The sequence below is a fragment of the Ammodytes marinus genome (genome assembly GCF_949987685.1).
Source record: "Ammodytes marinus genome assembly, chromosome: 11".
Taxonomy (NCBI): domain Eukaryota; kingdom Metazoa; phylum Chordata; class Actinopteri; order Uranoscopiformes; family Ammodytidae; genus Ammodytes; species Ammodytes marinus.
This window is the reverse complement of record NC_137215.1, coordinates 14526134-14551446: the sequence shown is the minus strand read 5'-3', so window position 1 is coordinate 14551446 and position 25313 is coordinate 14526134. Positions and strand designations below refer to the sequence as shown.

General features: G+C 38.6%; 1 protein-coding gene across 1 annotated transcript in view; it reads left to right on the top strand.

Moving 5' to 3' along the window:
• Positions 1–318: 318 nt before the first annotated feature.
• Positions 319–25313, top strand: part of LOC307257615 (contactin-associated protein-like 4) — a gene marked incomplete at both ends in the record, with an annotated part of 63273 nt that continues 38278 nt past the window's right edge. Inside the window, 2 exons of the mRNA XM_080036873.1 lie at positions 319–427; positions 22354–22464. Coding sequence (XP_079892999.1) covers positions 319–427; positions 22354–22464 — 220 coding nt within the window. The remainder of the gene's footprint in view (positions 428–22353; positions 22465–25313) is intronic.

Below are 25313 nucleotides of genomic sequence, written 5' to 3'. Positions count from 1 at the left end.
GTTACTCTTTATAGATTGATTGTAGCCTTAGGTACCCTGTATTTTTTAAATAGTTGAACTTCGAACTGGGATCCTGAGAGAAAATGAACTGAAATGTACAATTTGATTGTACAGCGCACTGACATGGAGTGATAACTTTGTGTGCTGTGAAACCAAATGTCCAAACCACTTTAGGCATTAGTTCATCACAACATGAAAGCTATGGTTTGATAAAGAAAACCTTTCTGTTCTTCACCTACCATTCGAGAAGATAATGGTTTGCTGAGATGAACGCTGTCAGCTCTTGACAGCATCAGGTTGTCTGAGAGGAAACAGGTAATGACAGTGACGTACAAGCAGGACGTGGAGGAAACAACCAAGAAATGGAGAGAGCGACAGCAAAGGATTGAGGCAGCTGGGGAGAGAATCGTTAGCGTGGATAGGGATGGTGAGAAAGCTGGAGAGCAGAGGTTATCTCTGTCCCGTTTAAAAATGTGTTCTGATCACAGCGCCCTGAGCAAGGGAAGCAGATTATATGTGCAGCATGGAAAGGTCTGCAGAGAGATTTGCAGAAGGATTTTTTTGTACTAGCTTCATACATTTTGTTCAGCACTCACACTAAAATGAAACAAAAGTCAGAGTTGTAGGACAGGTATAGTGCGGCTGTATCAGACAGTGAAAGATAACAGGAAAGAGAACTGTTGGGTCAGATTAGGGTTGCAAAATTCCGGGAATTTTCAAAGTTGGAAACTTTCCATGGGAATTAACGGGAATTTATGGGAATTAACGGGAATTTTGGGAATTAACGGGAATAAACGGGAATTTACTAAATTTAAAGCAACCCAATGCACTAAATTCACCCAACTATGTTATGTCAGTCCTGGCAAACGTTCTAGACTGTAAAAACAGTTTTTTACACAAAGTTTTAATATATTTATGAACATTTAATTTCAAATCAGATTGTTTTTTAAAGTTTATTGAGACACCCAACTTGATATCATAAATTTGTTTTTGCTAGACCAGGTTTACAGAGGCTTAAACTGTGATTTTAAATATAGTTGGGGATAATATATTTTAGCATAATCTTGACTAAAGCAACCAGATTTTATGCAAGTACACTAGGCAAATTGCACATAGCACACATCCTACTGCAGGGGTACTGAGGCCACGCCCCCTACATGCACTGTGCATTCCTCCATCACATGGGGGGCATTTGACTTTATTCATTGAATGGGTGGAGTCAGACCCCATGGGTCAGACAGATGAGTAAAATTTTACTCAACATGCATCTTTTTGTTGTTCAGGGAAATTATTGATTGTTCATAAAATAATCAAAACTTGATAAAGCTCTTCTTACAAATAGGGGAGAGTGGCCTAAGTTGTGCCAGTGGGCAACTTGTGCCACCCATTGTTTCTAGATAACCATAGAAGACTCATCCTGTAAAGAAGGGAGAAACATGGAATAAGCACATTTAAGCTCAAAAAACTGTGTTTTGCCTTTCAAAGTAAAATTTCCATGATCAATGTTTTTTGATTATTGTGTCTGAACAATTATAGACAAGTTTGAAAACATTTGACACATGTTTTAGTACTTTAGTATGCTACACTTTGTGTCTATATAATTAGGACGATGTCAGCCCTAAACTGCTGCATCATGCTTATTATCCAAAATTCTGGGGTTGAGGTGATTTGTGCCAAAGAGCCTAGGTGAGTTTTAAGTAAGTGGAGTAAGTAATGGATGTGTCTTGCAATACAGTTTATGAGATATATATCAATGGCACAATTTACCCCATGGTATTTTCTCCAATGGCACAACTTACACCACACCGGGGGCAAGTTGTGCCACAAGACAACTTTTTTCCGAAAGCTATATTTCGTCAACAGTTTATTCCAGATCCAAAGTTTTTATTGTCGGGGATACACAACACCCTGAAATATATGTATATATTTGAGTTGGAGACTTTACTGTCAAGGCCTCACTTTAAAGTCACTTTGAGTAAAAAGTGGCACAACTTAGGCCACTCTCCCGTAAATCTGTTCAAATGTAATGTTTTTTAATTGTATTATTTTGCATGGATGTCTGCCTATGAACAAACATAGTGTTTAAATGTTTAGATTTATGTTTGTATGAAAAAAAAAATCATTTAAGTTACCGCCATTTAGTTAATTCCTATAATTTCCAATTTTGAATATTCCCAAAATTCCCGAGCGAAAGTTCCCGTGGAAAGTTTCCGGAAACTTTCCGGTAATTTACCGGAAACTTTCCACCCCTTTGCAACCCTAGGTCAGATTCAATGAATGATTACAGAAACAACAAACCCTCTACAGAGATCAGAAGTCACCATTGTGACTGATTAAAGGACAGAATGTAACACTGTTAACAGAGATAAAGGTCGGACAGAGCATATCAATCTTTAAAGCAATTTCACTCAGCAGTACAGTGTTTGTGTTTGGGGGAAAGGATCACATCTGTCTGACATGGATAGTGTAAAATGTCAACCGGACTGAAACACGACAGAAGAGAGAGCTCAAAAGCAAAATAGTTGCTTCAAAATTGTTTTAAAATGCAAATGCAATGTCAATCCATCACTGTGTGATTTGTAAAAAAGCAAATCATAAATCAAGCAGACTTCGATTACATTTTGTCTGCACTGTTTTCTCTTGGTTGTAAATTGTGAAGAAAAAAAAAGATATGAAAGGCAAAAGTAACACCAGCCTTATGTTTAAACATTCTGTCTTTTCTTCGAAAAATAGAACTGATTCAAAACTAATGCATTAAATTATCCGTTTCCACAAAAAGGAATCTAACGCAACAACAAACAAACTTAAATTTATTTAAACTCAACAAAAAAAAGTGTAATGAGTGGAAAATATTACTATAGGAACTGATTGACTCTCTCCATACGATGTTTGTCAACTAAATCTTAAAACAGATTAATCAGACACCAGCAATAAGGTGGAGGTTATGGTTGTGTAAGAACTGTATGTCACATGTTATGCAGTATGTATTTTGTGTTCTGTGAAAGTCATGGCCCAAACCAGCACTTTCTTCCAGCCGAGTGGCTTCTTTCAGTCACGGACATCAGGTCAGTGACTCTTTGAGATCGTTAATGCTGCGAGGCGTGCCCGCCGTAAAATACCTGAACCATACCACGTTGACAACCCAGTCAATACCGCTGCAGCAACGCACAATAAAGCCCACCTCAGCCTAAATGTTCCCACATCGCCGACCAAGGGACACACATTCATTCACCCCACCACTCACCGAGGTCGAAGTCGCCGAGAAGAAGTCAGCCGTGATCTGTCTGGAGGGAAATGTAAGGGCAGTGAGTCATCAGCAAGACAGCCTGTTAGCTAGTCACACAGACAGTTAGGCCTCGTTTCCACACACGTATATGTCGATCATGTACGGATGGTTATTCTAGTGTCCGACGGAAGGAATTGTGGGGGTCCGTGTCTGCAGCGATCGCAGGCACTCTCACTTGTGTCATTAAACTAATAAATATGACTGTATTTCATATCAAGTACTTTTAAATCATCTAACTGACTTGACAATCAACATTAACTGAGTGGAAATACATCGCATAGGCTAACCTAGCAAAACTTCCATACGGTCTCTCCGTAATCCACATAAAAAGTAAAAAAAAAATAACTTTTAGTACGGACATACCAGTCCATACCATACCAGCCTCCAGTTTGGGAGGCAAATGGACATTACGTAGAATCACATAGGACTGACTTGATATCTAAATTTTGATTGGCCACTGAGTGAATGCTTATCACAAATAGCTGAGTTAAAAAATAATGCAAATATTGTGCACAATACTTTACATTTATTGACTATTGTACACAATAGGTTTTAGTGTCTGTTCTTCAAAATAAAACATAGTTTTTCTTTATTGCATTTTGAGGCGGTTTTGCTCCCCCATGCAACAATTAAAAGAATCAATCACAGAGGAAAACATAATACAATTAATAAATGTGCTGCTTACACATCAGGTTAATATGCACTTTCGTATTTATTTACCTCATAATCTTATAACTCTTGAGAGAATGCCACTGCATTTGTTGCATGAGCCTGTGCCAAATAAAATCTTCAAATCTTAAATCAAATATAACCACTTAATTTGTTTTCCTTAAAAAAAGAGTGACTAAGTCATGCAGGGAAAGCAGACAATAAAAGCAAAGTCAAGCAGACAATGGAATATAGAAACACAAGGAATAAAACATTTATTTTAAAAGCAGTAGTCTTAGATGAAAACACCCCCACAACATACAATATTCAAAGATCCTTTGGTATAGAATACAAGAGACTTAGAATAAGTTAAAGAAGGCATTATATCACTGGGTGCATAGTTGCAATGTTAGGGAACTTTTACTGCAAACTCCTCCTGTCCTCCCCTTACCAGCCCAAACAACCAGTAGAGCCCCATCCCCTGATCCAAGGGTGGACACACAAAGAGTCAATTAATCAAATACATTCTGAAGCTATGTAATGCTTAGAAAGCCATATAGATACAGAGAGTGTGGCTCTTCCATTAGCCATATGCAACACATTCAAACATCTTTAGGTGATTATTGTTGAAATTAAATCCATCCACTACTTTCATAAAATCTAACCCTTCAGTTTGTTGGTCTTATAACCCAACATTCTTACATGCTACCCCTCTTACCTTGACTTTTCCAGAAAATAAACTAAAATATGTCATCATACACAATTAATGATTACTTTAGTAACCATGGACAGAGTTCCGCGCATGGATTTTTCAAAGGTAGAGAGCTGGAGACTGATGTTTCTCAACATTATTCATGAGACAGTAGTATCCAAGGCAGCAGTTTGGAGTTCAGCTGTGGCACAGAAAGAAGATCAAGAAAAATCTTGTAAAAAAATATATGGCCTCCCTTAGGACGTCTCTTCTTTTTCTGTGTAACAGCACACTAGCATGGCATAAATATTTTGTTACCACTCAAAAAATGTCAATCGAAGATTTATTTTTCGTCATATCATCAAGGTCATTAATGAATAAAAAATAGCATGGGTTTGTTATGTTTTTTTATTATTTCATCTAGTGGCTGCTTTCTTTGTCTGTACTGGAGGCATGCATGGCAGAGGTTCATCAGCCCTGCCAGCACTTGGGCTGGGGAGCTCAGTAGCTTTTTCTCGCTTCTCCATGAGAGGCCCATTTGGTTTTTGGCAGACGTTTGTTGCTACACCATGCAACATTGCACTTATACACTTCTACACTCATGCACCTACCTACACTCTACACTGCTTATCTTAGTGATTACATTTTTCAATGTTAGTTTGAGTTTTCCTAAAATAAATAAAAACCCTGACAAAGTTAATTAAGTCTTCCAAAAGTGATCTCTGGATCTGAAAGGTAAACCGATGAAAACTGCTTTATGTTATATCAGGTCTCAAAAATGATAACTTGTCGCTGTATTCTGTAATCTTTATTAAACAAAATGTACATGAAATGACATTCCCATCTTTATAGCGGAGTACAGTCCACTACATGTTCAGTCTTGGTAGGAAGAGTTTCCTACTTCAGGTTGGATGACCCATGTTAAATCTGTCAGGCAGTCATAGTGAATGTTTTACATGTGCTAATGTGCTGCTTTGAAAAGAGTGAAACCATTAAAATCTGGAAAAGTAGAAAGACGTGTCTCTCAAATTGTGAGTTTTCCTAACAGTAAAATGTTGACTGATGTTTCTATCCCTCAAAACCCAGAAGATGCTTCTGTGTTTACAGTGGATGAAGAAAATTTGCTATTTTCATCCTCCCACCCTCCCCTCCCCTCCCCTCCCCTCCCCTTCATTAAAGTTTAAAACATCCCTTCTCACCTCTTCAACAGACTCTGAGAGTCTTTTCTACTTTTGCCGACCGGCTTTCTCGCCAAAGCCAAAATCTGAGCACAGCCTGCGCCAGGTGTTGTGAATATAAAGTAGAGTGGGAGTGCATCAGTCATTGGCTGCTTCATTTGGTATGCAAAATAAAAATGAGTTATACAAACGAGGCCTGGCAGGAGGCTGCGCAGGGGTGCAAAAACAGCTGCAGTGCAAAGGGACAAAGTCCAAGCAAAACAAACAACAACAAAAAGTCAGTGAAGTCAGTTGTTTAATTTAATATAGCCAAATATGTTAATCAGCTTTCAGTGGTCAACCATCTAATTTAAATCAAAATGAACCAAAGCTTGTTGATTATTTTCCATAAAACATAAAATACGTGTATATTTTTGTGTATTTAAAGTAACCCATCTGCATGTCGACTGAATCTGAGACGTTTTTTAAATTAGCATGCAACATGTCAACAATCACAATTCTAACATAATGATGTTAAGCAGGTATATTAACGGTCATACACCACACGTTTTGGACAATCAAAAACTTGGCTAAAATGAGGATGGGGTATTGAAGTTATAACAAATGAACCTGTTTAGACCAAATTTCACGGTAATGCACTGACGTTGTTGAATAATTCCAATAAAAAAGCAAAAATTTAAACCGGATGGTGGCACTAGAGTAAAATTCAGAGGATTACCAACATTCCTGCTTATCCCTTCAAAGGTTGAGGAGAATTTTCCATTTTGGACCAAAGTGATCGATTTAGTGAGAGTTATAGTATGTTTCACAGACTATACCATAAACTGTATGGCCTAAATCTAATTAGACTGCTTTAGGATGTTATCCCAACAAAACTTGTTCATGCATATAAATTAAGCAAGGTGCCATTTATGTTGTTTTTATTCTGAGATGAAGATGTAATATTTACCATGATCACAAACAAAACCACAACCAAGAAATGTTAAAAGACTCCACCTCAGTATTTAGACAAAGATTCATGACACACAGGTGTATTTGCAAATGCAGAGTTAAAGTTTGCAATGCAAATATTTATTGTCAACTTGCTTATTTTACAGAGAGCGAATAGTTAAAATCTTTTGAATTGTTTCTGATCCATCTGAATGTTGGCACAAAATACAGAGATGAAAGACTTAATTAGCATATGTTCAGTGTCCCCTTGATGCATCTGACACACATCTATTTCCTCCATTCCGAAACATTTAGAACAAAAAAAAACCCGTTAAAGAACATACTTTGGTATCTCTGCTCCATGTCCTCTCACAATCCTGCTCATTCACATCCCTGTGTGTGGCTATATGGTAAGCCATCAGGACAGATAAAACAGCCATAGTGGTGTGATCCAGGAATAGTAATAATTACTGTGATAATACTGATAAAGACTGCGGCATAATCTCTTTTTCTCACACCGCAGAAAAGGGTATTGTGCGTGTAAACCCAGTAAAGACCCAGAAATTACAGTACAGCCCCTCACCCATTGTGTGTTGGTCTTTGACTGATTATTGAGTGATAGTGTCAGAAAGAAAAAAACTCCCGAAGGTTTTTCTCTATACAGCTTGATATTTTTCCATTGATCTCACAAGGATTTTTTTAATTTTAATGTCATTTATAATTGGTTTATATGTGCTTAGAATGAGGTTTAAATGTCTTACCATATTTCTTGGTCCATGCATTATTAAAACATTGATTAGTTGTCTCTGTTTATATCCGATTAATTGTTTTTTTGAGACGTTGGTGTCAGCTGTACAATATTAAAGGTTTCTAAATATCCTCAGACACAGAGCAGGGAAGTTTTGAGTTTCTTTCCCACATGCCCTGTAAAAAATATGTTTTTCCTTGATCTGAGGATGTTAACTACTCAACTGCCTCTGTTTCCTTCGCTTCACATATTAATATTATATATGTTATTGTTGCTGTATTGTACGTTGCAAATAGAGGGGTGACACAATTGTGCTTTGCCTAGAGCAGCAGAAATGCAGGCACCGGCCCTGTGGCTACCCATTAACCATTATGCAATAATTAATGTAAATTGTTTCGTAAATCTTATAGACCTTTAGGGTTATGGGAACTGCTTTATCCTGTTTACAATAATAACTTGTTTGGTAAAAAACATTTATACTTGCTGTCTGCTCCTGTCATACTTACTGTGGCCACTAGAGAGTTCATTTACTTTGATGTAACCTACGACTGTTGTAAAACGACAGATGCTGTTGTTGTTCTTTTGGGGAGAGTCTCTGAAAGTTATAAATCGGTTTAACCTATTAGACCTCTACATCACAGCAGCAAGGTCAATGAGTTACTACTGTATAAACAACTGGATGTTAGCAAAAACAAGTTTGTCATTAGCTTTTCAATATACAGCAGTTATGTTTTATGTCGATATGACATATTGCATATGTTTCGTTTTCTGATTCATTTGCATTGCTTTTGAGAAATTAAATACTTTCATGTTCACCTCCACTGCATATTGTTTATGTGATTCGCCTACATGTTTACTGTATTGTATATATCATTAACAATGTTTAATTTTGCTCCTTTGTCAGGTCTTGAAAAAATAGATTATAGTTTCAGTGTTTTAGTAAAGGATGAAACCTGGCCAATTTCATTAGCTTTTCCTTCCAAAGAAGGGGTCAAAACTCCTGTTGTCTTTGGTTCTAAATCTGCAAATGAATGCATGTGATGGGATACAGCAATAATACCGATATTTAAACCTATAATTAGATTATTAATAGTTATTTGTCAGTGGGATATTTTCAATTGATTCGCAGTGACTCAGTGTGCTGGGAATCCCTTCTGTGACCACTGGACCTGAACCACTGCATTACATGATGACAAACAGTCTGTGAGCAGCAGCCCGGAGCCTAATGGGACCTGAGATGGCTCTTTCTTAAAACATTGTCGGAGCAGAATAGTGTGCCCTACAGTGGGTTTTCTTCTAAAAGATTTTGGCTGTTAACAGGGTCTTTAAGTCATTTTAATGACTAAAGTACCCTTCTGGAGCTGTGGCAGTACTGAAAGCTCTCTCTCTCTCTCTCTCCCCCCTCTCTCTTTTCCTTCCCCTCACTCTGCAGAGTGCAGCCGAACAGAAAAGTAGGCTATCGTTGCAGAAGAGCCAGGCGGATGTTGGTGAGCGCTGTGGATGCATAAGCGCAGAATTGATCTGGGATCTGGAAAGTGTGAAAGAGGAGGAGAAGAAGAAGAAGTGGACTTGAGTAAAGAGGAGAGAGGAGAGGTAGACCATCTCCCTCCTTCACCCGGCAGGGTTTCTGCAACATCCGTCCACTTCATCATGGAGCATTGGAGTAAAAAAGTCTCGGGAATTATTACACGGGTCTTCCTGATACTTTTCAGCTTGTACGGGGCAACAGGAGGTGAGTGCTGTGACTTGATATGTCATCTGTAGGGATCTGATGCAGGGTCATTGTTCTGTTGAGTAGTGGTAGATTAATTTTAGCATGCATCTTAAATATTTGAAAAACTGTAAAGGTTACTGAGCTTACAGGTATTTTCTTTCTCCCAACTAATTAGTTCCAATCAGTCTTTTGAAAAGCATCTTAATTCTGGGATTTTCTAACATGCACCACTCCTCAATGGGGCAGTGGGAGTCAGTGAAGGAAGCATGTGGGTGGGAAAGTGATTGAGAAACACTCTCCTCTCACTCGGCCCATTACACAGTTGCCCCTTGAGCCAGGCACAGAAGCCTCACCTGCTCCAGCAGAAGCCTGTGCTGGCCCTTTCAACTATGACTGTGTGCATGCGAGGGACATCATTCTTATAAGAAATGTTTTTGTTATTTAATTATTTATAATTCAATTCTTCTTAAAGGTTTGAATGCAGATTGTAGTTACCAAAAGGCAATAAGCATTGTTTATAAAGAAGAAAATGACCAACGATAGGAGAAAGACTGTTCACCTGTCTTTGCTTTACTGTAGTTGAAAGCAAACTTTAGATTTAATCAGTGATTGCATGGTGTTATATTCAGGTTGTTTTTCTTCTAATTCTATTTATTGGTGTGATGTTTCATGAGCTTTTAAATTGTTATTTTTTTGCTGGTGTCTTTCTACATGTCTGGTTTTAAATCATTTCACATTTATATCAGATTGACATGCATATTACCAGCTACTGGTGCATTTGAGGTTATTTGAAAAAATGAGAGGTTCAATTTTGGATCCTGATCACAAACTGATGGAAATGTCAACAGAGGGATATTTATAGGAGCTGTTTACATGTGCCAAACTCTGGCAACAGTGACAGAACTGTCCATAAAGCCTTATAAAGTGGGAGTAGGAGGGTCAATGTTTATCCAATGCTTTATTAAAATGAGTCAACATGCCTGGGCAAATAAGATTAATTAAACATTTTAATCAATCAAGTGCCACTTAGGGATCCAGTGTGGGGACATATGGATGAATGGTAGATATTACCATGTTAGGTTGAAAACAGCAGACACACTGACCTTAAGGGATATTAAAGAGAAAATGAAAGGTGACAAAGACGTTTCTGTGTCCTGGAGGAAATGGTTTGACTATGAAGAATGTGTCTATCAAAAGAAAAGAAAATGCAGCTCTCTCTCTAAAAATCAATAGGTTGGTTGAAAGCCTTTTTTTCGTTTGTGCTGCCCCTCAGATAAAAAAAAATCAAACAGAGAGTACATCATCATCTTAATAATCTCAGATGTCCAGACCTCTCTCCACATTTCATTTGACTTTTTGTCAGTGCTGAGCTGAGCCAGTTCCACAGGCAAGGTTTGACTCGAGCTATTTGTCAGAGTGAACAAAGGAGGTAAAACTGACGTGAAAGAGCAGATGTTTCTGTTACTGCGGCCGGTCACAGTGACCCTGCTCAGCACTGAAGCAGCACTGTACGTTTTTGAAGGGGAGGCAATGGATTGAATTTATCAGTCTGTGACATGATGTTTAAACCTTCTTGATGGCTGACAAGTCTGTAATAAGCAGCAGTCAAATGTATCAAAGCATTAACTAGATAAGATCCCATAGCTGCGGTTTAATCTATAACATTTACTATCTTGTGCTGGGCTCACACAAGAGGACTTTTAAAAGACTTTGAAATTGACTGAAGACTGACACCCTCTCACATTTTAAGACAATCAACTCACACCTGAAGACAATAAATCATTAGTTCTCTGAGTTTTTTTTGTCACAGACTGAGATTTTGAAAAGACAGGGGGTCTCATACTGCAAGACCACAACTAGATTTATTTTAAGATTAATATTATTTCAGTCAAATAAAAAGTTAGCTGTGGACTGGGAGACATCTTGTAGTTATTTGGCCGGGTTTATCTGCTGATCTAGTCCCCTAAGAACTCTAACTCCTAACCCTAAATGTCACGGTAAAGTGTTAAGGTTGTGCAGATGTCAGCCAGGGTCTTCAGCCGAGGCTGCCAGGTAAAAGTGTCCGAAAAAATGCCTCAAAGGCGGACACAGGTCGCGACTAATGCCGCTCCTCCTGCGTCGTGTTTGGTGCTGGAGAGGAGGCACCCATTGGTTGTTGACAGTGTTCACGTCATTTAACTTCCCTATTTGCATGAGCCAACCCTCAAGACTCACGATAATATCAAACCAGTTTGATAATGTTAGAACGTCAAGATGGGGAAAAAGACTGACTGAAATTGGGTCGGATACATACATGTAATTTAATTTGCCGAAACATAGGGTTTGTATTTTTTCAACATTGCACCCTGTGTTGTCCCACTTCTCAAGAATCACTGAAATACAAATGATGCAGTAAAAAAAGAAACAAAAACAGAAGTCTGTGTAATGGAATGGGCCATGGCAGATATAACCTTGTTAAGAACCAAGGAATCCCAAGAGACCTACTAGATAATGAGAGTTGACTTTCAACAGAACCATCTGGACAGGAGGCAATATATCACACAGCAAAGTAATGTACCATTATTCAATTAAATCAATGTATTTCAGGTGTGTGGAGGGGCTGGGAATTGGGAGCATCTGGAAACTAAATGTGGAGAACTTGTATTTGGAAGCAGAACTTTCTGCCCTTGGAAAAGCAACCATCCACAATTAATATCGATCTACTATAGTGCTACAGTGAAAATATGTATGTGTGTAACAGAACCAGACCTGGAGAGTGGTCCACTCAGAGAGCCAAGAGGCTAATTGGATGTGGACTGAGAATGTCTGTAACCTTTTGCTGCATGTGTGCTGTAGAACCATACTGCAACTCATTCAATGACACATTTTCCTAGAGAGATATGTTACTAGCAATACATAACTGGACTGAATAACACAGCAGAATTATGTTGCATCTGTCATAATGTAATATTTGTCAATTTCTATTTATGTATACATTTAAAAAATAATTTAATTTAAATTAAGGAATTCAAATGCACAACCTGAACAATAAATAAACAGTTAAGTTGATATTTTAATTCAGGTAAGAGACATACAGTTTCCCATTTGAAGGCATTTGGATCCATTTGGATACTTCAGACTTTTCAATTTCAAATGTTACAACCAGAGCCTTTAACACATGGACACTGTTTGAACCTGTGTTTCAATGTTCACAATCGTTCACGCAAAATTGGCCCTCACAACTTGTGCAAACCGAGTTAGCCCAGCTGTGAACACAGAGCCCCTTATCTCCTTCAATTATCGGTACAATGCTCCCTCCATTGCATACGCAATAAGGACAAGTGTCCCATCACTGCCGACATACAGAGAGTGCTATAGGCTGCTGCAACTGTCTGAGACAATTCAGACAGAAATGAGGCACAAGAGACTTTCCGTTCCCTCTATGTGTGTTGCTCCAGTGTGGTTCCAAGAGACCACCATCAGATTTTTATCACTTCTCTCAGCTGATTCGAAGTCAGTGGAGTATTGGTTCTAATCGCAGCCTAATGACAGATAATGCCGCTGCTCGTGTGTGTGTGTGTGTGTGTGATTGAGTGCATCCTAAGATAAGAAGCGAATAGCCACATGATGTGAGTAGAGCAAGGGAATGTTGAGCAGTACCGCGGTGGTGTGTGTGTGTGTGTGTGTGTGTGTGTGTGTGTGTGTGTGTGTGTGTGTGTGCATATAATGGCTAAAAATGTAGTTCAGTGTGCTAGTGTGGACACGTAGCTGGGTTAAAGCAAAGGTTATGGTTATGGTCCAGCAGCTAAAACTTATAAGTACAAATTAGAATACATAAAAATATGATACACATTAATCCCATGCAAAGATATCAAATTGTCAGAGCAGCAGCACATGAATCAACGCATATGTATTAGTACCTTTAAAAAATATGCATAAATGATCCTTAAGAGCTTCAGGTGAATTTCATATTCGGCCTGACGTCACAGAATTGGTATTTTTCAAATGTTGCCTGCATTGTGCTCTGATAGGTGTCCTGCTGAGCCTGTGATTTTTCCTCAGGTTTGATCATCCAGTTGATAATCAATGATGATGCAGGTAAATGCGTCACACACTGTTGGCTACTTGTTGATGTGTTAGTTCAGTAATGTAGTCCTGCCCATTTTCAATCAGAATATCAAATAGAGCTTCAATGAGCTCTTGAAGGGAAACTCAAACCTGTGTAGATAATCTAAATAGGGTGAATGTTTTGTGAACATCCCTGCAAAACCTGCTGTCCTTTATGATTCATGTGACACTAAAGTTCATGACAAGCGAGATGCGAAAAGAGAGAGGAAGCTGAGGAGAACCTGGCCCTCATATTTCTTCTTTGGTGTCGTTTATGAAAATGTGTGTTCAGAGAATGGGAGCCATGAATGCGATCTGATGGAGTCAAGGCTACATTATGGCAGCAGAGGCCGTCAAGGTAAACGTGTAAGTGTCAGTCAGGACTCTAGATTTATTTACCCAGGGGGCAAGCGGTTATGTGATAAAACTGATGCCTGCAGTTCATCCATTTGAGTTTGTGATGCTTTGATATTTGCTGAAGGCCAGTCCCACTGAGCTCTGGCTCCCTAAACACATACACACACACTCAATCATCACATGGCCCCTGTCATCACCTCAGATGGCTTGTAGTCGGGCCAAGATTTAGTTAAACACTGCTAAGGTCATCTGGCTCTATCAGGTCCTGGTTTCAACTGAATAAAAACAAAACTGGTTTTAGGTGCAGCCAGGAATTCACTTCAGCAATTCTGGAGAATGCTAGTTGTCATATATCAGTTACTTAGCCTGTATCGATGGCATTGTTGCTAGCTATGGTGGGTCGGTCCGAGCCCCTTTGTTTACATAACGGCTTATAAAGCCCAGGATGTGTATTTACAGATTTGTTTTCAGCACGCGCACAGTAAGGACAGGTAGCTTTTCTTGAGGAGATATTCATAGATTTTGACTGATTTACTCTGTGGTTGCCAAAATCTACTTCTGGGATATCTGGGAAAGTCGTGGACACTTCTGAGTCTTTTTGGATGAGTCCTGGTCATAATATCACAAATTATCATCTCCACACTGGAGCTGTCTCAATATTCCTTTAGACCAAAAATCACCATCTGTTCCCTCTTACACTCCAGGCTGCCACAAGGGATAACTAGATTAGATGTGGTGTCTTGGTTAAATGTGAGAGCGTGGAGAAATGTCATTGGTATTAAAGACTGCAGCTGACATTGAAACCACAGGACAGTGCTGAGTCAACGGCAAAAGTTTAGGATGCAACGGAGACGAGGAATCTGACGAGCAGTTTAATGTCTCAGTTAACGAGGTGGAAGAGAGATTGCACATAATAAGGAGAGCACACCTGCAGTTCCTCCAGTATTTCAGAAACTTTTTCCCTCTTCACCTTGTTTTTAATGGTACTTCAGGGTCAGTTACAGACCTGCAGCCCTGCAGTTGGCAGAGATTCAATGACAAATCTACAGGTCACAGCTTAGAAAACTATTGACTGCTGTGGCAATAGAGAAAGATAGGTGTGTAGTGTGACATTGTTCACAACTCGTAGCCTATAACTTAAATTATTCTTTGCTGTGATTCTCATCCTTCTCTGTATCATGCTGTTAACTTCCCATCGCACTTGGGAGAAAACACCAGAAGATTGTTTGTAGTGATTATAAAATCTGTCAGAAATGGCTGCAAATGCACTCACTGACATGATTAGGAGCCCCATATTGCAATATTGTGAAACACAGTATGTCTGTTCAAATTCATCCTTCACATCGTGCTTGTCAGAAAAAGCATGAAAACAATGATGACGGCCCACACACGGTCAAATCTTCTGGATTGAGTGGATCCTAATTCAATTCTAATTAAATGTGATGAAACCGCTGATAGGATTTTTTAACGTTATATTACAATGCTTCTCCAAAAACACTTAACTGTACTTCATTTAAAGTATATACTGTATCTAAAGAAAAGGGTATGTGTCATCGTATCTTTGTAAATCTGTCCATGCTCCACGGAGGGAAATATGTTAAATATGCATGAGTAAAAGCTTTGCATATTGATAAAATATGTTATACTAATCTCAAACAAACTAACACAAACTACAGCATAGATCTTGCATTAGAGCTTATATGCGTATTGGGATATTATTGGAGTAGTGTTGTGATTTCCGATAAATCAAATCATATGTGGTCAAGGGTTTATTTTTTACACGCCAATCCAGCAACATAAAAAAACTTCCAAAGTTGATATAAATGAAAGTATTGCACACATAAATGTATTGTACAAATCCACTCTCATAGATTTTAACTCTTGTCCAGTTCTTTCTTCAAGGCTGAATGTAGGTGAAGTAGATTTTTATTTTTTAAGACCTTTTTGGATGTTGGTGCAGGGACCCTGGACTGTGTGGATGGGTGAAGTTTAGGAGTCTGTCCTTCAAAGTGAAAGTCTGTGTCCGATCCCCTGTGTCAGCAGACCTGAATTCTGAAACATGTTTTTGTTTGACACCTAATGCTTGCCAACTCAGTGGCTTATAGTCTGATCTACCTGTGAATAAGTGCTTTGGGAATCGATAGAGTAACACAGAACAGAGACACGTTGATTATCAGCGCAGAACTTTTCAACAGGTGATAGTTTTAACGTTTCCTTGGGGTTTGGGCGTAAATGCAACGCTATAATGAAGTAGGACTGCGGCACCACTGCTGGCAGAGAAAAGTGGCAGTTTATGTATAATTTAGGCTACTGCAGTGCCGGTGAAAGCTGCACACACTGTGCGTTGTACAAAACCTGGATTGTACAGAGACCAGCTGGTCTCAACAACAAGGGTAAATACTGTAGGTGCAGTCCTCACTATTCTTTTGTTTAGACTCGAATATTGTGTGGTGAAACTTCTGTTCATCTCCCTGGCTCAATTTTGAAGTAAGATTTTCTTCTCACCGATGGGGCGGACATAGTTTTATCCTTTGATTTTTTTTGTTTTCCTAAATGATTTATGACTTTTGCCTCTCTTTATCCAAAAAGTAAAATGTGTATGAAATGATCAAAAATCATGTTCTTGCTCATGTTAATTATCCAGTAGCTAAAGCTATTCTGAAGATATTCTAACACAATGTGTTCATGGTTCTAATAAATGTAATTTATTTTTAAAATACTGAATATTAAACAGTGACCAAAAACCTTGTCCTAAATAACATGTGGGAAAGGCAGTCTGTACACTTAGGATGATCAGTGAAAACGTCCGGGCATCAACAGGAAAGACTTCACATTTAGTTGACGCAGACTATTTTGAATGAAGCACCAACACTAGGACAGTGATAACATTCTCCTCCATACAGAGGGTCAGGGCATCCAACCAGGGGAGGAGACTGTAAACAGTTTGTGCTCAGCACAGAAGTGGAAATCTGTGTAGCACATGTCTACAGGCACACAATGAGGAAGGTATGCTTTTCATTTCCTTACTCTTGCTCTTTGGATTCTCTCTGGGTGATTCAAATTGTTTACAACCAGGGGAATATAAAATGATGGATTAAAATAATGATAAACCCATTAGACAAACAATGTTTGTCTAATGTTCTTAGTTCACATCTCTTAAATAATTTAGTCTTGATTTATTTATCACTTTTTGCAAGCAAGGATCATTCAACATTTTACTTTGTGTTTTCAGAATAAGAAGGTTGTTTGAATGAGTCAGTTAGCCTATGAGTTAGCCATCTTGGAAGTCGTATGTTTATTGTTGTTACGACCCTGGGCCGTACGTTCTTAGTTCTGTTTTGTTCTGTGCTGTTTTCCTTTTGTTTTCTTCTGAGAGTGGTGTGGGAGTGAGACCTCTGCATGTGAATGAGCTTTTCTATGCAGGTGCAGGTGTGGGTGATTGGCTCCATAAGTGGCGGAAGCTGATTGGCTCACTATCAGCCTCCGGGCATTCAAAGCCTCTGCCGGATTCACTCAGCCGGAGGCATGATTGACAGCAGCAGCACCCGCTCGCGATTTCCCGAACCATTCTTACTATTATTTATCATGTGTTAATTGTTGTGTCTGATTATGTTCCGTAGGGGTGAGTTGTCATTTATTTTGCAGAGTGTGTCTCTTGGTTTTGTTAATGTTTAGGTTAGGATTTGCTCGTTCTTTTGTTTCAGGATAGGTTGTTTTGGCGTTAACTCACCCTGAAGATTCTTGTTGTTTTTGTTCCATTACTGCTCAGTTAAAATAAATTCCCATTTATTTTACTTTAGAAAAGTCTTTGTGTGATGGTTTGGGGATCGGGGAGTGGGGAGTGGGTATTGTCGTATTTGTGTTGTGCCTCTGGTTCCCCTAGACAGGGGCATAACAATTGTTGACATTTTGACTTTATTCATGAAATTTATTATAACTTTATTTGCAACATTTAGATTTTTTTTTCTCAAAGTACATCATGAAAAAAAAACATCCTCCTTTCTTCTTTTTCTCTACTGGGACACTATGCAACATACATTATAGCAGCCATGACTCAAAAGTGAAGTTTTGACCCAATTCATGTTAACAACACATCAACATTTTAATCTATACAAATGCATTATTGTGGTGCCTCTGTATACACTAGCATGCATTGTACTACATTGTATTGTGTGCATGTCATTTTTTGCCACATTGTTTATGTTCCACGTGTTCATAATGTACTGTGTATAAAATTGCATCGTTTGCTACTTCCAAGAACAGCTAGTGTACAGTATGTACTGTATATTTCAATATGTCACAGTTTATTCAGCTACCGTCTGAGTCAATAAGCTTCAAGAAACTATGGTTAGGTGTGTTGATGTGTGTCAGCTGAAGTGCTGGAAACCTTTTTTTCAGCATTAAGGCCATGGGATGCTCACAGCAAAGTAGCTGATTGACTGACACACTTTTTTCTCCAGGTGTGCATGTAAGAAGTAAGAAAGATCGAAACAGGGCACAGACCAATCTCATGAAATACGGCTCCACAAATCGCAGTCAAATAAGTGTGATTCAAATAGCGACATGCCCCATTCCAGTGCATGTCCTCAAAAACTCCTAAGTCAAAGTGGTGATGAGGAAACCTTTTCCATGACTAATATGTTATCTGTCTTCATCATTTCTAAATTACAAAATTATTTTTAGCATCTTAGGCTGAACAGGTCATCACACTTATACCCCTCTTTTTGCAACACATCACAGAACAAGATATGCACATTTTTCTGGGATCGCAATGGTCCTGGGTGGTGGGAGGAAACATTCACTGCTTAATTATACCATTTATTGGTTTTCCACCCATGGCAGTGCTTAGCTTTCATGATCTTAATTAAACATTCTAAAATATTATTATTACTTTCCTTTCTATAAGAGATGAGCAAAATATCTGGAAATTCTTCTGGAGGAATGGAGGCTATTAGGCTTTGCTTTGAGTGCTCTCAAGCACTCAACATGTCCCACTGGATAAAATAGACATCTTAATACCAAAAAATGCAAAGTGTCATGTAAATGTACATTGCATGCACTATTTATGCTGCTCTCTCACTCACTTTCTCATTTTACAATATATTCTATTAAAACTTTCATGACTGCATCAGTGGCAGGGAAAGGGGCTTACATTTCATGACATGTTCCTTCGGATGTAAGAGTTGAATCAGATTCAGAATAAGTCAATTATTTACAAACTTAGAAAAATAAACATATTTAATCAGACAGAGTAGTCTTCTTGGTCACAACTGTGAATTGTGAATGTGCAGGTTTGCAAAAGAGTACCACAGCAGTTTGTTTTAGGATACTGGTTCATGTTTGAGTGCACCAGCAGACCTTGTGTGTGATTACTGCGCTCATGGCTCATTGGTAACATCACTGTGAGAGATGCACACTCAATGGCACTCAGCTATGGGAGTCCAGCACCCCTGAAAAAGCTCTGAACCTTCAAATCTCCTGATTGCCTTTGTTATTGGAGTGGAGGGAGATGCTCATCAGCTTGATTTAATCATAGTGTTGTGAATGCAACAGTGATGGAAAGATAGGTGGATGAGAGGATTCACGAGAGGATGCTGCTGATGCCCACTCTGCTGGACAAATAATCATTAAACACATGCCATGGATGTTCAGAGGAGTTCTGAAGAGTCCCTAGTGGTTTTCAGTTTATGAAGCATGCTGAGCTTTGAATGGGAGAGCTGATATGGTCGAGAGGGGTAACGATACACAATGTCTATTGGTCAGGCCAAGGGCTGCTGTGCAATAGCATCCTTTCAGCAGTAATAACACTCAATAGGCTACTTCATAACATTGTGTGCCTCTGAAATGCTTCTACAGTGTGTCAAGTGTTCTAAAACTGAGAGCATGTGAAAAATCTGTTTGTGATCAGAAATAACTAAAGTCAGAGCAATAACTGTGGTGGTTTGTGTCTGATTCTGTTTTGGAAGGAAGCAACTTTTAATTTGTGTGGCAGGGTATACTAATAATCCATGTTTTCCAGGACTAACTGGGAGACACAGGTGGATTCTATTTTAACACACAAAAAGCTGTTTTTAAATGCTAAAATAACTATCCTAATAAACTATAGCTTGCTCTCATTAATCCTTTATCTCAAATAAGTCCTGATTAAAATTTCTAAAAGACTAATTTCTCATGTGAGCGCATTTACAATTGAGAGCATTGAAGGAGGACCTCAGCAAAGCCCCCTGTGATTGGCAGAGCGATCTAGTATTTGAACATTTCAAAGGATTTTTTTCCCCATTATATTCAGGTCCACTGTTCAGAAGTTGTTGGAGCTTAGCTTGTACTCAACATTTATCTCCACTCCCTGCTGATTTGACAGGGAATGTTGTGCTCCACTGGTTTTAGTCAGTGACCCAAACCCAAGCGGAGAAATTATGTTTTTTTTGTTTTGTAAGTCGTCTGCATTTTATATCTTCTACATGAATACCAATAATGTCACGGCTTTTGTTTTGTGTTTATCAACCACTGGGCTAGAACGAGGTCTTACTCCTTCAAAGATGTGAAGTTATTCCCGTGTCAAATTATAATTAATGGTTGCTGCAATGATGAAGATAATTTTGTTTTCTTTCTTCGACTTAAAATCACTGAATCAGAACGACTGTGATATTAGAATCACATTTAAAACACATTTCTTGCTTTAAAAGTAGATACTCTACTGACGCATGAACACTGTTTCTGCCATTGCCATGAACTGAGGCTCACCAAGACATTGTTTGATGGTGAGTTGCAACAAAAAAGTATAGTAAAAACATAGTTTTAAAAAGCCTTCTGGAAGTGTATAAAGAAGGGAAAACTGGATGCTAGATCTTTCATTCTTTCTTTCTGTGATGATCTTCCCTGAGACACTATGGTCAATTTAAAACTGAAATCTGAAAATGAGGACGCAAACTGCGACGGCCATCTGGCCTGTTTGGTTGTGCCTTGTTTTCTCGTCTCTTGCAGGTTTGTGTAATTGGTAGGCGGGACTGTCCACATGGCGTGAATGTGAACACCTGGGCTCAGCGCAGTCACTATAGAAGCTGCCACATTATTATCATAGAGACTGTGCAAAAGTTTTAGTTTTATTACAACTAATTCTGGCAATTAGAAAAATAAATACGGTATGTTCAAACATTTTCAATCTCTCAGTTTTTGATGCTATCTTGAGATGATTATGGTTGTAACCAGTTAATTATCTTATCTTGAGGAAATAGACATTATATTCACAGTCATTATCTAAAAAGGTAATTTCCTCCTATGTTTGTTTTGAGAAAACAAAGCTTGTTTCCTCTAATAACTTACAATATAACATGCTGTTATCTCATGATCTTGAGAACAATGAGTTATCTCTGACACAATGATCAACCCGTTATCACAAAATGTTGTTTCCTGTTCTTTTCATTGTCTTGTGATATTGAGTAAACAAACGTCTATCCCCTCATAATATGATAAAATAAAACAACGGCGTTATAAATTCATTGTAAGCAAGGCAGTTCTCAGCTTACCTTCATTTAACATTACATCATTGAACATAAATATATCTCATGTCATCAATAACAAGTTTAGTTATATTTGGCTGCTGTCTAATTCAACACCAGGTATGTCACTGCTTTTGCTTATGATTCAGAATGGCTTTACTTTTTTAATAACATTGTTGATGCCTTAATATTTATTCAGTGTTGAAGTCAGTTACTAGGTCAACAACGAATAGATAATAAGAAATAAACCTTCTATACATATATAGACTCAATTAATGATACATTATCTCATGACCATCGTACTATGAGCATGTTACAGATAAGTTGTCATACTAGCACTAACTGATCACATTGTGCAAGCAGCACACACAATGAACAAACGATAACGTCAAAGTCCGATGGAAGAGAGACCAAAGTCAAACTTTCTCTATAAACTCTCCTAACGGGCAGAAATCCAATATCAAAGCAGCAGGGCCAAGACTGATTAAATCTCTTCTAAACAAAGTAAAGACAGCTCAAGATCCTTCATTAATATAATCTCACCAAGAGATATCTCATCTTATCCAAGGTATGTGTCCCTCAGCGAGAGGAAAACATCAATTTAGAGGACAGGATTCAGCTCAAGGCTCCACCCGGTAACCTAAACTTGCAGTGAAGTACAGTATGTTACAGGAAAAATTTAAATTGTTTTATTAAGTAAATCAACCTTGAATGCTCATCACTGGGTGCATTCTGTGTAGCCGGCAAGTTTGGGCTGACCATATAACAGTTCCTTTGTATTGTTCATCAATATGTATATGTAAAATACAATACAAACTCCGAAGAAGAAGAAAACTGAATGGTTTGTGTGTGTGTCCATGTCCTCTTCTTAGGTGGAAGGTATATTAGCATATGTTTGTGCCATGTATGAAGTGGTTACCATGTCTGAGTTGATAAGACAACACTCATCAACTCCTGTGGCCATTTTGTCAAATGAATTGGTCTCCTCTTTCAGTCTGTTGTGCAGTTTGTATGTGCCAGGGTCTTGTTACATTCAAAATTCTGTATAGACACTATGAGGCTGATATTAGGCTAAATATTTGAGAATCGGGCTAGGTAAATCTTAGACATTCAATTTCATTTTGACATTTTCAGCAATGATATTGAAGAACCGATATGGAGATGACTGAGGCAAATGATGTCATGACTATAAAATAATCTGTTCTCTGATTCACAGATGTGTGTCACAGTCCGCTGGTATCCAATCTTCTGCCATCGTCCTTCAGAAGCTCCTCACAGTTGTCAGGCAGCCACGGGCCAGGCTTTGCTAAGCTGAACCGAAGAGAAGGTGAGTAACAGTAATTATAGGGCAGAGGCAACACACTCACCTCCCGCCCATCCAGACTCTCTCATCATGTGTATGACATAATCTGCAGTGCACACTATTGCTGTGTTTCTATAAAAGATAACGCTGGATCCATCGTCTGGCAATGTTTTGGCTATTGCCAGGAAGTTGGGGAACCAACACCAGTTATCTGCATTATGAGCATTTGCTCTAGAGATGATTCAAATATATCAAGATATACAGTATATTGTGTAACAGTCTACAACAGCAATTCATACATTTGTTAATTTTATAGCTTCTGAACCAACATAATGCTTTCCTTTACTTCTGTTGCTATCTTTGAAAATAAATCCTTGTCATAAAACAAAAATATAAAGGAATAATATGTCCTGAGTTGGAGGTTCCTCAAACTGGTTAGACATTAGACAGCCCAGGGGATTATTCTACGTACATGTTAGAGGTCAATCAGATTGAACAGGAGCCCACACACTCACCGCTCTCACCACCATACACCACCATACAGTGTTACTGCAGACTGTTGTTTCCTGCAAACAGGCGCTCTAACTGTTACCGTAGCTTAACAGCATACAAGTAGACATTTTGAGATGACTGACAGAGCAAAGAAGGACCAGAAGGGTCAACGTCAACTGTATCTTGTTTTCTTGCAAATGATGTCATAAACTCCAATGGGACTCTCTGGACATGTCAGTGAGCAGTTGAATTAGCAGGTGATAATCCAAGTTATGATCAGGGTTGGGTTTCTCCGTGTGTTTGTTGTGAAGTGATTCCTCCTCTCAAAAGACTTTGGGTGTAGAAGTTTTTCAGTTGCCAAACTTTGAGATGTTCTTCTCCAGCTTTACCTTAATGAATATACAGTACGTACAGTAGATGCACCCAAAACCAACGTTTGGCTTCCACTATAGATATCTCACAGTGCAGTTTGGAGTTTCTCAAACACACCTCAGTGGAAGTTTTTTTTCAACCAGATCGTTCTGTTTCTAAACCCCGGATGCTGACATTGCACATTGTGTTTAATGAGAATACACTAAGGTTTTGTAGGTTAAGTATAAATTAAAGATTAAAATCATCATAGTAGACTGATCATCAAGGGACTTATTGTTACTGTTCACAAGAAATAACCGTTCTCTCAGAGCTTTGACATGTCAGCTAACCTAATTAAAAGCTACCTCTGCTATAGTCCATCATGTGTTCATGCTCATATAAGATTTAGCAGTTTACCATCAATTAATTATCGATGCGTTCTTGTCTTCTTTCCTTTTTACTCTTTTTTTCTCCCTGGTCCTGAGGTTTAGCAGCCGCTCTGCTCATCTCATGATTCACTTGCCTGCAGGACACACAGCCAAGTCTCAGTGGGATTACCACAGTCTGGCAGACACCTCAGGGTGAACTAAACACAAACAGACATTGGTGATGTCCTCCATTCTGCTCTGTTCTTAGGTACATGTGTTGCAGATGTTTTGCTGCATGCATCTAACACTTCAGAAAAAGTATACAAGAACATTCAAGTTTATAACTCAGAAAAAGGTTTGCTTCTGTCAGCACAAAAATAACAACAAAATGTTGAAATTAAAACGATTGAATAAAATCGCTGATACAGAGGCTTTGAAAAAACACACCTGTCTTTGGCACATTCTGACTGGAAGAGCTTGATCATATCAGAGGCAAGAATACTATGGAAGTCTAGTGATGTCTGTCTTTGTATTCGACACAACAGAGAAACCGAGTGATTTTCATTGCCTGGTAGACAGCGGGAAGCACAGCCTCCAGGTGTCTGTTTCCTTGGTGTGTTTGATGGCAGAAGCTGTGAGCAAACACACCCGCTGTGTTGCCACACTTCAGTCAACCTGTTCTGTCTGTTTACCGATCAGAGATTGAGCCGTGTTAAGGAGGCTCAGATGCTTCTAAAGGATGATCAGACACATTTGATAGGCATAACATAAGTTATTTATCTGCACGGAAGAAACAAGGGTGACGATGATGAAGTCATGAAACAAGACGGAAAGGAAAAACCAAGGACAGGGAAGATGACTTGTTGGTTTTCTAGTTGTTGTTTTTTCTGCCACCAAAATAAACAAGAAATAAAAAGGTTTTAATTTACACAATGCCATGGCACAACATGCCATTGTGTACACACCGTATCCTATTTGCATGCAACGTGTGCTATAGACATATGAAGCCAGTGCAACCACACCAAACTTCTCTGAGAGGTGATGAGCTTTGAGTGTTCCTCGATACAAACTCCTGCAATCTCTCCTGTTTTATATTGTTGTGTGTTTCATTCATTAGTTATTGTAATACTGATATATTGCCTAAAAATGCCACCTCAGAGGATACATTACCATATAAAGTCTCAGCCTGAGATTTGAATTCAATTCGAGTGTAAGTCTTAATTAAATTGATCAAGATATATAATTCAGTTTTGAAAGGCAATCGCAAACCTCAGACGGAATCCAAAATATAACCAAATGCATTGGGGTACAAATATAACCTGCCCTAACTCAAGGGTCCCAGCTGTTCTCTTTAGAAATCACTGAATAAATAAGTTAAAAAACCCTGCTCGTTTTTGTCTCCTCCAGCTGCTGCTAACACTTCTCATCCTCTAAAGTCACTCTCTGAGGACCCGCCTCATTCCGAGTTAATTTACCAGCTAAATGAGCAGAGACTCTTGGAGGCATCACACAGCTCTGTATAAGCGAAACAATGAGCTATTTTAGCTTCCTCCAAACACACTGCAGCACTCTGGGTTCACTATTAACCTGTGTATTAACCCATGAAAGAGTATTTGTTAATAATGTAAATTTGACTCAAATTCCGTCACTGGTTCTTTATCA